The sequence below is a fragment of the Danio rerio genome, chromosome 20 (genome assembly GCF_049306965.1).
Source record: "Danio rerio strain Tuebingen ecotype United States chromosome 20, GRCz12tu, whole genome shotgun sequence".
NCBI classification, from domain to species: domain Eukaryota; kingdom Metazoa; phylum Chordata; class Actinopteri; order Cypriniformes; family Danionidae; genus Danio; species Danio rerio.
The window spans coordinates 44,482,011-44,498,440 of record NC_133195.1 but is presented as its reverse complement, the minus strand read 5'-3'; the positions used below and the strand labels follow the sequence as shown (position 1 = coordinate 44,498,440).

General features: G+C 35.9%; 1 protein-coding gene across 1 annotated transcript in view; it reads right to left on the bottom strand.

Annotated features, from left to right (window-relative positions):
• Positions 1-16,430, bottom strand: part of man1a1 (mannosidase, alpha, class 1A, member 1) — a 217,232-nt gene that overhangs the window by 32,537 nt on the left and 168,265 nt on the right. The window contains exons 6-7 of the mRNA XM_689343.11: positions 8,752-8,875; positions 6,617-6,710 (exon numbers count right to left, since the gene is read on the bottom strand). Of these exons, the coding sequence (XP_694435.2) occupies positions 6,617-6,710; positions 8,752-8,875 (218 nt within the window). The remainder of the gene's footprint in view (positions 1-6,616; positions 6,711-8,751; positions 8,876-16,430) is intronic.

Here is a 16,430-nt window from a genome sequence, read left to right as displayed (position 1 = left end):
AACTTCAGAGACACAGAGCATTGATGGCCATTGGCCCATAATTGAGCAGTGTATAGATGGTGATGCTCCACCACAAGATGGTGACAAAGACAGCATAATAAGCCCTCAGAGAATTAAAAAACAGGCCAATATCTAACTAAAGCAGATCAAATCATTTTAAAACAGGTAAGTGACTTTCTAATTCGATCGTTTTGTTTTTTGTATGTTGTTGTGCTGCATTTAATTAGTGTATTGATTGTGAGATGGTGGGGGGGTAATTATTGTGGTCTCCCGATTGCAACAGAGAAACACTGGGAAATGATAATAGACTGATGGCATTTCATGTTGTTCAGCCTTATAATCTTAAAATGTGAGCAAAATCACCTATTTTGTCATCACTTTAGACATTCCGCTAGAGAATCATTCAAACACTAGCTCTAAAATGACGTTTGTGAAGTAGCAACGGTTTCTGCTGTTCTGACATCAGCTGCAGATGTGAATGAATGAATGTGAATGATGTGAATGAACGACGGAAGAAAGTAGTTTCTCATACGAAAGGATTTAGATTCTTTGTGTTTGATTTTCTTAAAAGGAAAAGATAAAAAATAAAAGCTTAAAAGGATAAGACTATATAAATTCATACAAATTAGCTACTGAATCAAAAAGCTTCAAATTACTGTGATATAGTGTTGTTTTTTTATATATCAACATTTTTAATGCTTCTACAGAGGAATTTGTTTATACATAATGTCAATTTTACACATTTTATTCTACAATTGTGTTTTTTCTGACAGTATTTTCGGAATTATTACTAAAGAAGATTCCCAAAATTTGGTAATATTTTTTACAGTTTTTTGAATAAATAATGTGAATAAATTATTTACAACAGACAAATAAAAGTTGCTGCAAGTGCTCAATCCAGTCTCTTTTGAAGTTATTTTTATTTTTACTATTATTATTGTCATTTCACCTTGAAAATCAGCTTACCAGGTTTTGAATGTTCGTTCAAGTCTCACATATGAGGGTAAACTATAAAGAGACAGGCTGCTTTGAAACATTGAGAATTCCTGACAAAACAACATTTTGATATACGAGAAGCGAGAAGGCTAAACGGAGATAGCGGAATATATAGGCTGCCTGCGTGTTTCATGTTGTTTCATTAAGGACAACCCGACAGCTACTAGCCACTCAAACCCAGCCATGACAACTGACCCATATGGAAAGCCCTTCAGGACTGTTCTGGGCTTCTTGTGTGAAGCTAAAAGACTGACAGCTATTTTTAAGCGAAGCTGTACGTTATCATCCCATCTTCCCTGCGGCATGCTGCCATCTCGCATCTTTTTTGTTTGCGATCATCTAAACAAATGACTTTTGTCAAAGTGATGAAAAAAAAAGGACTTGCTTCAATGCACATAAAAAGAAATCAGACTTCTACATTCTGACAGCTCAAAAGCGTCTCGTTTTACTCGCTCTTATGGCGACGTTCCTCCACCAGAATTCACTGCTCGTTCATGCATTCAAGAGATTGGATTCTTTTAATGCATCTTCAGTAAATTGTTAGGGTAGATTGCAGCTGCTGGAGTTCTCATCAGGTCAAGAAAATATGATCATATCTTCTAATTTTCTAACTATTAAGTACTGGATTGATTATCAAACTGCTACTTAAAGTATGGCTTAGCTGTGTACTTAAAGGGATAGTTTAGGCAAATTTTTTTATTGAAAACACAAAAGAAGATATATTAATAATGTTCAAAATGATTAACCGCTGACATGCATAGAGAAAACAAATATAAAAGCCAATGGTTTTTGGTTTTCCTACATTTAACAACATGTCTTCTTTTGTGTATATAAACACTTAAACTGGTTTGGAACAGAATTCTCATTTTTGCGTGAACTAGGGATAGTTTACAAAAAAAAAAAAAAAATCAAAGTGATGTATTTTGTTTCAAACCTTGCAAATAATCTAGTTCCCTTCTTTAAAAAAAAAAAAATTATATCACAGTTTCATTTTTATGCTAAATTCAACATGATGAAACCCATCCCAAGCAAGTATAGTTCAACATCCCACCCCTGTGTGTGTTTTCAGAGCCAGTGAGAAATGAAATTTTAAAAACAATTAAATGATAATAAAACTTCATTAACACCCTATTAAAAAACAACAACAAAAAAAAAAAAACGTAAATTATTTTTGCTGTTAATTAATTAACATGTTAATGTGATAAAGCGTTTATTTGCTCAGCCTTAAAAAAAAAAAATACAAAAGTGCATTTTTTTGTTGTTGTGGATGATAGAGAATTATTCTGTTCAATAATAAGTTCCATTTAATATTAATTTTTATGAAATTGTGAGTTTATAAATGGTTCTGTAAATAGGGGACATAGTATCTTAATATTGATTGACCCATTGATATTTGACTGAATGAAATTCATATTCAATTTTTTTTTTAAGTATCAACAGGGTTGTTGGTGAAGGTTGCAGACGCCACCTTCACTATTCCATATACCGCCTAAGTCGCCTCTATGGAGGTGCCGGCCCTGAGTATCAACATAATATCATATGACTAAGTGTATTGATATCCTATTGTATCATGATTAAATCTCAAATTAACGCATTTAATAGAACCTTTGAGACCCACAGTACTCATAAAGGGATAGTTCACCCAAACATTAAAATGCTGTCAATATTTAGTTATTATTATTATTGATGGATGTCAATGGCTAGTTTTTCCCTCAACATTCTTCATAATATCATCCTTTGTTTTTGGTGTTTGATGTAGGCAACACATTTAACTCACGTAATCGTAAGATCAACTTTCCTTTAATTCTTTCTTAAGTGTTTGCTTACCAACAGAAACTTGAAAATGGTCTGCGATTGGCAATAAATCCTGCTTCCTGCACTAATTTAGCATCTCTTCTAAGGGGTAGGCAACAACACAAACTAAAGGCTTCCATAATGAAACCACAAAGCAAAAAAAAAAAAACTACACTAGCAATCCTGAAATACTAAGCCAATACTATGCTGAACAATACATACAAATAAACAAATGACTTTTGTTTGCCACCAACACAATAGTAAAAAATAACCACACCACTTTTTAGTTCGTTTTTAGACCTTTTTGAATGATCTTGAATAGTTTCCTTTGAGGATCTTTTTAGGATCCCGGACGAGCCCCCAATAAATGCTAAAAGGCCTTTGTTTTCAAAGACATTTATAAACATTTACAACAACTTAAGCATAAATAAATGGTGAGGGAACTTCATAAATCTTGTGCTTAGCAAAGTAAATTGAATATGTAATCTAATGGACATCTTCAGTGGAGTGCATACAACAGCGTTTCCTTGTCCACGAAAGTAAAGAAGTAAAGAGAAAGTAAAGAGGCCAAATGTAGGATGCTCATTCTTTATTCTCGCTGCAGATGGTCTGTTTAACTGTTTTCTCACTAGTGAAGCGTTCAGTTTTTCCACTTACAAAGCCGCCATGTAAACAGCAATTGCGCAACTGTGCAAAGCAACTGACTCTTAAAGGGAATGGGAGGTGAGACTCTGATTGATTTAATGCACACTATGCTCAAAACACACCCATAACTCATTAGGAGAATAGGCACAACCCTGTTTGACCATGCGCCGTGGCACAAGCCATATTTTTCCGTCCAGATTCAGGCACACTCTTGATGCTTTTGCGCCATGAGATTTAGACTCTGCGCCTGGATCATTAAAATAGAGTCCACTATCATAATGTTGATATACTCACTGATATTCTATTGAATTGAATATCTTATTGTGTCAGTTTGTTTTTGGATTTTTTCAAATTATCTTGAATTGTGTACTTTGAGAATCTTTTTAGGATCCCGGACGAGCCCCCATTAAACGTTACAACCCCCTTTATTTTTAAAGATATTTATAAACATTTACAACAACCTGAGCAAGAATAAATGGTGAAGGAACTTCATTTTTGGGTGAACTACCCCCTTAATTGTGAAGTAGACTAATGATTTATTGCTGTACAGCTGCTTTGAAATGACGCGTCACAAGAAAGCGCTATACAAGCAAACTTGAAATGAATTAGTTATTCCGACTACAAACACTGCAGTATTTTTGCTCTCCATCTGCGTCATTGTTGACCATGAAGTTGAGACAGAGCTAAAGCCGCCAATAAATCCCCCAAAGTGAGAACAGCACAAAAGCCGGCTAAAAAAACAAAAACGGGCTTCACTGAAGTCACTACTTCAGCTGCCTTCGAGACCAGCATAAAACATGCCAAACTATTGACATATGCGTTGTCTAGTGGATGAAGACAAGGAAAAGAAAGAGTATAGTTCGGGCTGTGTTACATAATTAAATCTGAAGGCATGATGAAGAGGAGAAGTGGTAATTCAGGGTCGCTGGCTGTCTAGCTTCAGTCTCTAATGACAAGCCAAAGGACTCTCTGATCCAGATTATATAAAAAATGTCAAAAACAAGCTGAAATCGGCACTTCCAAATGGGAACGCAAAGTTTCTATCAGCCTGCTGGCATGCTTAAAAGTTCGAAGGCTCCTACAGGAGGAGCCTTTCAATGGTTTTGCTAAAGTTTGAGAGGATCATGGGTTTTAAAAGTTTTGAAAGACATTTGAGGGTATTAGTTGTGAAATTCACGAGAACAATGTTCTGCTTTGCCCTGAGGGACTTTATCTTCAGATTTATATGCACTGTTAAAATAAAACTATAGTTTGTTATAAGTTGGAGTCAATTGCCCATACTTATATGTACGGTATAGTACTAAACTACTACTTTTTGGCTTAATTATAATCTGTCAATCTTTATGCAGATAAACAAAACGATGTATACAGAAAGAAGGAATTAATGTATGAACTAATTAAATTAGACATATTATAGTTATGTTGAACATATTTAACAGTGTAAATAATTACAAATAAAAACAAGAATATTTATTAAATAATGCATACATGATGTCATTTGAACAACATGCGTTATTCAAATTAAATCATATACATTATTTAATACAAAAATATAAAAGAACATTAAGCTTATACATTTGAATGCTAAACAATTAGCCCTTTTGCGGAATGCTTAAAACTTTTCAAATATTTTGAAAAAGATTTTTAACAGAGAAAGGGAATTTACACAGTAATAAATAATACTATATGTGTTTTCTTCTGCAAAAAGTTTAATTTCTTTCAGTTTATCTGTAATAAAAGCAATTTATTTCAATAATATTTTTAAATATTTAAATTAAATTTAATTTAATTAGGTCAAAATTATTAGCCCATTTTAATTTATTTTATTTAATAAAATATTTGTTTTCTTCTGGAGAAAGTCTAATTTCTTTTATCTGGAATAAAAACAATTTTAAGGTCAATATTAGTCTATTATATTTTATCAAATATCTGTTCTCTTCAGGAGAAAGTCTTATTTATTTTAGTTTATCTGGAATAAAAACAAATTTATTTATGCATTTATTATTTACATTTTTAATATATTTATGTATTAATTTAATTAGATTAAAATTTGATTTCAATAATTTAATTTAATTTTGGGTCAATATTATTAGCCCATCTTATTTTAGTTTATTCGTAATAAAATCTATTTATTTATTTATTATTTATTTTTTAAAATATATTTACATATTAATTTAATTTAAAATTAATTGAATAATTGAATTTAATGTAAAGAATAATATTATTAGCCTATTTTATTTTATTTAATCAAATATTTGTTTTCTTCTGGAGAAACTCGTATTTATTTTAGTTTATTTGTGTAAATTATTTTATTTAAATTTAAAAATAATTTAAACTTAATTTAATAATTTAATTAATTTATTTTTTTAAATATTTTTAGGTCAATATTATTAGCCCATCTTATTTTATTTATTTTTTTAATCTTTGTTTCCTTCTGGAGAAAGTCTTATTTTCTTTTAGTTTATCTGGAATAAAAACTATTTTATTTATTTATTTAATTTTACTTAAGGTCAATATTATTAGCCCATCTTTATATCAATTTTTTTCTGATTGGCCACAGAACAACCCACTGTTGTCCATTGACTTGCCTAATTAATCTTCACTAGCTATCCTAATTAACCCAATTAAATTAAATAACGTTTAATAATAATATGCTTGAAAACTAACTAGTAAAATATTATGTACTACCATAATGAACAAAAAAAATATTATTAAAAATTAGTTATTAAAACTATTATCTTTAAAAATGCGTTGGAAAAACAAATCTATCATTCTCTTATCATGGGTCCAAACTGCAGCAGAGACCATCAGGACATTCACAACAAAACAACAGCGTGAGTGTGTCTGCTTTTTACACCGTGCTTCAGGAGGCCTTCCAGCTAAATTCAACTACAAAAGATCAAACAGCAAACACATATCACCCCCCAAAGTTTACTCTCTGTCAATCCACTACAAATATTCACTTCAATATGCTGTTGAGTGTTGCCACAGGACTGTTTTGTGTACAAATCAGCACTCTATCTATAAGAGAAACACTTCCAAATCAATTCCACTCTGCTGGAGAAATTATGGTCAAAGACACTCGCTACAATCATGACATTTCAGGGAAAATGGTCAACTTTTTGAGCATATTACAACATTTCAGCTTATACAGTTTGCATGCATGCATGTCTCGACTTACGCTGGCCCCATTGTCCACTGTTAGGGTTCAGATAATTGGGGTACAACCCTTGAGGTTTGTCCAGCCGAGTCAGCACTTTTCTGATGTTCATTACCTGCAATGGAAGAGTGCATATAACTTACATTAGCACATCACATAAAATAATAATAATTATTATTTTATTATTACATTGTTTATGTAATTATTTTTATTATTATTACATTTAGCTTTTTTTTTATCCATTTTGGATAATCAAAAAAGCAATGTGAAAATGATGCAAGGGTTAAAGAATGATTTGTTTTTAATTTTTCAGTACTATTTTCTTTTAAAGGATAGTTTAAATAAAAATTCATTTAAAATGACATTTCATACAGAAATGACTTCCTGTTGCAGAACACTCCTGGAGAAGATGTAATATTGTGAAGTACCATATGCCTGAAATAGTTTTGTCCATAAAAAAAATTGAATTGTCACGTTGAAAATGCGACAAGTGCCGGTTTGTTTACGGATTTAACGTTAAATGCGTTTGTGAGCTCGCGGTCCACTGCCGTTTGTCGTTGCTATGGTCATCCTAAGTTCTTCTTCCAGTTCTTTTGAGGAGGAGCGTAATGTGTGTGTGTGTGTGTGTGTGTGTGTGTGTGTGTGTGTGACACGTGTTGATCTCCTCGCCAGTTCTTGGAGTTTTTGCTCAATAAAATGGTTAATTGTCAGCATTATCAAGTCCATCGTCTGTATTTACATTCACCCACTGGCAGCCAAAATCACGCCTTACATTACGAAGCGTGTATGCACTGTGACTACTTCTATATTGTTGATTAGCTGCTGGGCATTTCACTCTGTCTCGTGCTGAAGGCTGTCAGTGTGGACCAATAGCAACAGGCTGTCATCGGTCCAATCAGCGCAGATTAGCTTCGCGCTAAGGAGGGGTTTGGGAACAAATGAATCACTGAATAATTCATATGGGAGTCTCTGGGATAATTAGGTAAAAATAAATGCAGATTATACGAGTGTTTTTTTGACCTTGCATGCATATTAGACTGTTGTTTATTCATTCATTTTCATGTCGGCTTAGTCCCTTTATTAATTCGGGGTCGCCACAGCGGAATGAACCGCCAACTTATCCAGCAAGTTTTTACGCAGCGGATGCCCTTCCAGCCACAACCCGATGTTTCTCTGGGAAACATCCACACACATTCATACACACACATACACTACGGACAATTTAGCCTACCCAATTCACCTGTACCGCATGTCTTTGGACTGTGGGGGAAACTGTGGAGGAAACCCACGCGAAGGCAGGGAGAACATGCAAACTCCACACAGAAACGCCAACTGAGCCGAGCCTCGAACCAGCGACCTTGTGGCTCTGAGACGAACGCACTACCTACTGCGCCACTGCCTCGCCCTAGACTGTTGTTGGAGACCCCTAAAACCAAAATATGATCCTATTTTATGTATCATAGGGACAATTTTTTGGTGTTGGAATTAAATGACAGGATATTGTCTGTTTATTAGCTCTTATGAAGTACATATTCTGCATTATCCAATTTACGCCCATAATCCTACAGTATTACCAACCCCTAATTACTAAAAACTATTAATAAGCAGCTAATTAAGAGTTTATTAAAGCAAAAGTTATAGTTAATTGTACCTTACAATACAGTTATACCAATAAAACTATTACAATTTAAAACCCAATTAGAACTAGATCATAAACTCATTACCACTTAACATTACCACTTTTCTGATTCATGCATTGCTTATATGATCAAATCAATAAGCTATAACCAAGGCTCATCCACTTAAGAGTCCAGTAAACAGCCTTTCTGAAGGGTCCAGTGTCTTCCTACAGGGGACAGCACTCATAAATCTCAGGACTAGGTCACTTTCACAGTTTGTACAGCCTCATTCAGAGCTTGTAATAGTGTCATTTGTCTGTGTCTATATTGCAGGTCAGGTCAGCGGATTTATTTGGCCAGAATCAGATCTGAGGATCGCAGCGAATCAAGCATCACCGTAACGGTTGTGAGTGTGGGTCATTCTGGGTCACTGTTGGGTCATCTCTTCTAACAGTCATGACCGCTTCAACATTCACATTCAGTTCAGTGTGGGTGTTTATTGCAGTGCAGAGGCGTAACGGCTGAACTGATGCTTACCTTCTCTGCAAAGACCGGTCTCCCGGAAAGTGCGCTGAGGTGCATGAACTCCAAATGCAGCGTCCCGTATTCGGCCAGAATGCTGCTTCCTCCTGATGCCCATGGCCAGTTTCTGCCGACCCCACTAAAGGAAAAGAAAGAGAGAAAGAGATTGTGCTTATTTGTTCTAAGGGCTGTTGAATGCTTGACTCTGATTGGCTAATGACCGTTCTATTTTGATTGACATTTTCTTTTATTGTAAAGCCCTTATAACTTCTGTAAAAGGTGCTATATGAATACATCGTACCTTCTTTCAAAGGTGTTCAAATATTTTCGCAATACAAACATAAAGCCAAAGCAGTTCCAGGCTGGTTTTCACCACAGTAAAGTTCCATATCGCTACGCTGAATGATTTCAGTTATTTCACAGTCTAATGCTGCGTTCACAACAAACACAGAATTAAGAATTCACAGAAGCAAATTACATACAAAGTCACAGCAAATGTGCAAATAGAGGCAAATGATAACTTATAATATAATATAATAACATAAGAAGAAAAAAAAATATAATGTAATAAAAATAATATAAATTAATAAAAAATATATAATATACTACATATAATATAATAATAATATATAATATAATATAAGAAAAATGAAATAATATAATATAATATAAGAAAAATTATATAAATTAATATAATGTAATATAATAAAGTATAATAAAATAATAGAAAATAATAAAATATTATTAATTAATATAATATAATATAATATAATATAATATAATATAATATAATATAATATAATATATTAAAATAAATCTAATCTAATCTAATCTAATATAATCTAATATAATAAAATTATATAAATTAATATAATGTAATATAATATATTATAATATATTAAAATAAATATAATATAACATAATATAATAGAATATAATAGAATATAATAAAATAAAATAATATAATATATTAAAATAAATATAATATAATATAATAAAAATAATATAAAGTAATATAATGTAATATAATATGATATAACAGTATAAAATACAATATAATATAATAAAAATAATATATAATATAATATAATATATAGTAATATAATATATAGTAATATAATATAATATAATATAATATAACGTAACATAACATAACTTAACATAACATAATACAATACAATATAATACAATACAATATAATGTAATATAATACAATACAATACAATACAATACAATACAATACAATATAATTTAATATAATATAATATAATATAATATAATATAATATAATATAATATAATATAATATAATATAATATAATATAATATAATATAATATAATATAATATAATAAGCAGCATTTATCTAGTTCTGCCTTCTTTTTAAGGTTATATAAAAAAAAAAAAACGTATAAACTAATACATTCGTTTGTTAATCCCAGTTTAACTTAATTTTCAGTTCCACATCCGGCTTTTTATTTACAGTAGTGCGTTACTGAACTAATGATTAATTTGAGTGTGGAGTTTACTCAAACATCATTAATCACACATCTTACATGGTTGCCAAGTTGATTTCATGGCCTTATTTCACAAAGCGGCCACACTTTCCCTCTTGAGATTAGCGGCATCTTTACTGACTTTCACCGGCACGGTTCCAACTAAAGGCTGACAAGTGAACTTCAGTCAAGAAAAGAAACGCCACGTCTCCTGACCAGCTGTTACTATCCCGGCAGCACATCCCCGCTCCACAAGGGCCCCTGTCTACGCCAATTACCAACATAAATTACTGCTGCGTAATGACACGTAATCACGGCTCTAAAAGAACGCCACTCTCCACTTTATTTTTAAAGCCTAATTCTACAAAACAGACCTTGTTAGATATTTATATCATTAAGACAGTAAATTAGCCACAATAGCTCTGGCCTGGAGGAAATAAGTGCGGCTAACGGTTTAATTTGGAGGTGTATTTATGGGGATGTTTTTTTTGTGATGCAATTGGATGGCAAAGAATTCTGTGCGTGCCAGTGTAATTATTGAATGATTGTTTTGCATTCTGAGAGGATATTTGGTAGACTGTGGTGCTGAATTCCTAATAACAGAAATTGAGGTGAAGGTCTCATATTTCAGGGCAGAATGGGAAACGTGTGCAAACACCTCTGGAGTGTTGCTAACAGTGTCATCATATCTTTTTATTTATTTTTTTATGCCTCTGGCACTACAGACCTCTGTGCTGGTATTTGTGTGTGAAAATTGCTGTGTGCCAATGTGAAAATGCATCCGTGGGCATCTGACACCTGGTCAAAACGTGCTGACATATAATAGCATCGCAATTGGTAAAATAACCCTGTGAGACGCTGCATTTCATGCGTGATGTAGATTGTGAGTCTAACACTACACGTGTGTATACAGTTGTGCTCAAAATTGTACATACCCATTGAAGAATTTGTTAAAATGTGAATAATTTAAACAAAATCAGAGAGATCATACAAAAATGCATGTTATTTTTTTATTTAGTTCTGTCCTGAGTAAGATATTTTACATAAAATATGTCTACATATAGTCTACTACACAAAAATCTAGCTGAAATGATTAAAATAACCCCCTCATCCCCTTGGTTTTCAATACTGTGTGTGGTTTTCTGATGATCTACGAGTGCTTTTTCTGCTCCGGATGGTTGTTTATGAGTCTCTTGTTTGTTCTGAATGGTTAAACTGACTGCTGATTTCAGAAAAATCCTCAATCTCCTGCAGATTCTTCAGTTTTACTGCATACTCTGCAGATTTAAACCCCTTTCAGCAGTCTGTATGATTGAAAACTTTTCACACTGAGGATGATTGAGGGACTCAAACATAACTGTAAAGAAAGATTCACACCCTGAGTGATGCTCCAGAAGGAAACATCTTCATTTTCATCAGACCTTGGGGAATGAACATTTTTAAACAGGATGAAGACATCCATTGTTTTGTTGAAATATCTTTTTTTCCCCTTTATTTAGCACTGCCCTTCGAAAATAACAGAAAATACTTGGCCTCATTCCAGTACACAAATTAAATGCAGTTAACCTTGATATTCAGACTCTAAGGGCCCTATCATACACCCGGCGCAGTGTGGCGCAATAGTCTTTCAGTACTTTCAGCTTGGCGCAAGAGTCGTTTTGAGGCGTTGCGCTACGCTGTTTAAATAGCAAATGCATTAGCGCTCATTTGTGCTCCCATAGGCGTTCTGGTCTAAAAAGGAAGGCGTTCTGAGGCGGACCGCTGGCGCGTTGCTATTTTAAGAAACTATAATAGACTTTTCATTAGACCAAAACTAACCCGATCTAAACTCCGCCGCAGAGTTGCGCCTCGCTTACGCACTGCTTAATACGCACAAGAGAGCAATAGGCGAATATCTTTACATATGAACAAATTTAAATATTAAGGATACATATAGGATATAATAAGAATAGATATAGAATATAAATATAAAGGATTGAAATATTACAAAACATTATTTTCTAGCCTTCATAAATATGACAAATCACTGCTTTTATGTCTTCTTCATCTCGGGAGGCTTTTTCAGTTCATTCATAACAATTTGCTTTTGTAAAATAATATTATTATTAGCAGTATTATTTATTATATCCACATTTATATTTTTTTATTGAAAACAAGCTTAGATTTGTCCACCTGTCAGGTTTAAGACCATATGGGGCATGGCATTTGGAAATAACTCAGTATTTTGACCACACTTGGTCATTATTGTTCATGTATTTGTTTGCTAGAAATTAGAACTGAATTTAGAAATAGTTTTAAAACAAATCTTTGCGCTTAACAAACAAAATTATTTATTTATAGACTAATTGATGTCTGTGCGTAAAGGTTTCCCTATCCAAGAGCGAAAGTGAAAGTAGATCCATTATCTCTCATTCTCACGCAGTAGATGCTCTGTTTAACAGTTTTCTGTTAAAAAAAACTGTCAACTGTTAACTGTTTGCTAGTAAAATGCTAATTTTTTCCACTTAGACTTACTTTACGTCCTGTAAATAGTGAATGCGCTCTTGGCGCGACGCAGCTGGGTCTTAAAGGGAATGGGAGAAGAGACTCTAATTGGTTTATTCTCAAAACACACCTATAACTCATTAAGAAAATAAACTCAACCCTTATGGCCCATGCACCTTGGCGCAAAGCAGATTTTCCCATCCGTAAATTAGCAAAAATGCGTTCTGACACGCCCTGAAAGCGTTTGCACCCTGCGTTTTGTGCTCTGCGCATGGATCGTCAAAATAGAGCCCTAAAAGTTACTATTTCCACTGCAGTTTTTAAATGCAATATACATTTCAATGCTAATGTTAATTTTGTGGACAAAACATTATAAATGTTAAATTACATATTATTATTTTAAAAATGTTAAAAGAAATCAAAATAATCATTTAAGATCATTTCTGTTTCATTTCCCTAGTTTGCATGTTCTATACAGTGAAATGCTTTTTGTTTACCGTCACTGGAATTAAAATTTAACACTCATGCTTATTACAACATCCACATTTTTGAACACATTTGAATATTTATGAACTCACTTACAGTATGTTAATGAATAATAACAGTCCTACTCATTTAAAATTTTCAGTACGTGTGCAAAAATCACACATACGCAGTGCAGGCTTTAAAAACGGAAGGAAAAAAAAAAAGTCCTGAAATTGACTGTGGCCCTAAGGGCAAGAATGTTCGTAAGCAAATGTTAGTGTAATGCCCTGAGCTGTGCCAAACCAATTTGTTTTTCCATTATGCACGATTAAAGCATGTCACACAAATGTAGGTAAATGAGGGGAAAGGGCATATTCGCCACACACGCACAATAAACATACAAAAAAAAACTTTAGATTCATATACAGATTTTGCTGCTTCTCTCATGATATTCTTGAATATAAATTATGTCTTTGCTTAATGGTCCAAGACGATATTTTCTTAACAGTTACATGCAACATTAAAATGACATACAGTAAGTACAGTGAAATATTGCTGAACATGCACTGAACGGTGAAGTTTGCATTTCATTTTAAGGCCCATTAACACACAGAAACACAGTAATTGTTGTTCACTACTCAATGCCAATATTTCTTTTAAAAATTATTTTTTTTTTATCATGTCCAAACAAGCACTCCAGACAGACTGACGCTAGTATCTAAAGGCAATTTCTCTCAAAAGAAAGTATCTGATAATAGTAATGTTGAGGTCGGCAATTCAGTACTTAAGTCTCATCACTTTTATTTATACAGTACACCACTTCAATGTTGTTTTCATATAAAATTGTGCAAAAATGTTTAGCTTTTTTTCTCTGGGCATCTGACCTCAATATACAGAACATCTATAATCTAATAAACACTCTATAAATACAATAAAGAAACAGATACAATTGAAATGAACATTGTTTTGTCGTCGAACAGTAATTTAATAATAAAAACAGATAACAGTAACGTTGAGCTTCGCAATTCAGCACTTAAGTCTCGTTACGTTTATTTATACACCACTTCAATGTTGCTTTCACATAAAATTAGGCAAAAATGTCTACTATAAATCAACAACTTATTGATCATGTTTATCTCCGGGCATCTCACCTCAATAGACGGAACATTTAAATTAAATTGTACATATTAAATTATATATTGCGACATGAAAACATTTTGATCAGATGACTTGAATATCTCTATTTGGAAAGAATTGATCATTATAGATAGATTAGGATGATTCTGTAGGTGAGCGCATCTGCATATAATCTAATAAGTGAAGTTTATTCATAAACTAATTTCGAGAGGATCACGTGCTTATGATTTATCACGGCTGGTCTCGCATTTGCTAATTACTATCTACCAATCATATGAGCCCTAAGCTACTATAAATAGCCACAGTTCCCCTTCGGGGGGAACTTCAGCACTATAAGTGGATTTGATTTGTAAAATCCACGCAATGGGAGGATTCGGATCAGAAGCCGCTTGTCTGGAGAGTATTGAACGGGCCAATGAATGAAATTAATTGGCAGCGTAAGCTTGCGCAGGTGTGCGACATCTGCAATTATCTCAGCATATAAGCACACCTGAAGCCAGCAGACGCCATCCTTTTCGCTTCAGATCCTTTCTGAGTGAGTCGATGAGGGTTCCTCTTGCTGATCAGCACTTCAGAGCGAACGAGTGTGTCTCCCGGTCCAGAGTGGGTCTTCGCGGTGGCAGACGGTCGAGCTGGGTTACTCCCTTGCCTGCGGTTCTTTGGGTCCGGTCCTCCAGAGCGGTGCGTATAGTTGCAACTTTCCTAAAAGAGCAACACAGTCGTGCAGCACGTCCTTTTCAGGATGGCGCTCCGACTGTGCGTTTCTGGATGCGGGGGTTTCCTGGCTCCGGATGATGGACACGATCACTGCATTGCATGTTTGGGGGTCCAGCATGTTAATGCGGTGCTCGCGGGCGGTTCATGTCGTCATTGCGATGCCATGACCGTTGCACAGCTAAGATCGCGGCTAACTTTCGCAAGAGAGCGAGCCACCCCAGTTGCCTCCTGTTCTAAAAAAGCAGCGGGCGCTCGGGCAGATCTGAGGGTTTCAGCGGGAGATAATCCGCCGCCCACGGGCTCGCGGACCTCTCGCTCCTCACGGCGCTCCATCCAAGCTTCGGGTGGTGAGAGTGATCCGTCTAACCAGATGGTAGCTCTCACACTCGCTGACACCGGAGATCAGATGTCCTCCGCGGCATCGGAGGGTGGGCTTTCACTGTCCGACGAAGATCCGGACCCGCTCGCCCCCTCCGGGCAGGTGAGCGCTGTCAAATCGGATCCTGAAGCGGACATGTTAGCCGTGCTTTCCCGGGCTGCTTCGGCCGTAGGGTTGGAGATGGTTTATCCCCCAGCTCCGCGGCCGGACCGACTAGATGGGTGCTACGTAGAGGACCAGAAGGCGAAGCCTTCGAAGCCTCTCGTCCCCTTCTTCCCGGAAGTGCACAGTAGGCTCACGCAGTCTTGGAGGGCACCTTTCTCTGCCCGTGCTGCGAGTGCCTCCGCCCTCACCGCCCTTGACGGCGGAGCTGCCAGGGGGTATGAGGCGATCCCGTCAGTGGAGCGCGCTATCGCGGTCAATCTTTGTCCGCGCGGCGCCTCTACGTGGCGGGGTTTGCCCCGCCTCCCGTCCAAAGCCTGTAGGTTGTCTGCCTCCCTCGGAGCCAGAGCTTATAAGGCTGCGGGCCAGGCTGCTTCTGCTTTGCACGCGATGGCCACCTACCAGCGCTACCAAGCGCAGGCGCTGGCCGAGCTGCACGAGGGCGGGTCCAACCCAAGCTTATTACATGAGCTGCGCACCGCGACCGACTATGCTCTTCGGACTACTAAGTCCGCCGCGTGTGCGCTGGGGAGGACGATGTCCACACTTGTGGTTCAGGAACGCCACCTCTGGCTAAACCTGGCCGATATGCGCGACGTTGACAAAGTTCGCTTTCTTGACTCGCCCATATCCCAGGCTGGCCTGTTCGGCGACACCGTCGGTGAATTCACCCAGGAATTCAAGGCGGTGAAAGAGCAGTCGGATGCGATGGGCAATGTCATCTATCGGCGTGGCCGTAAGCCCGCTCCGCCCGCCGAGCCATCCACCTCCGCTGTTCCTCGCCGAGGGCGCCCGCCAACGAGTGCTGCCCCGCCCCCGCCTGCGCCTCCGGCCAAGCGGGCGCGGCGTTCACCTC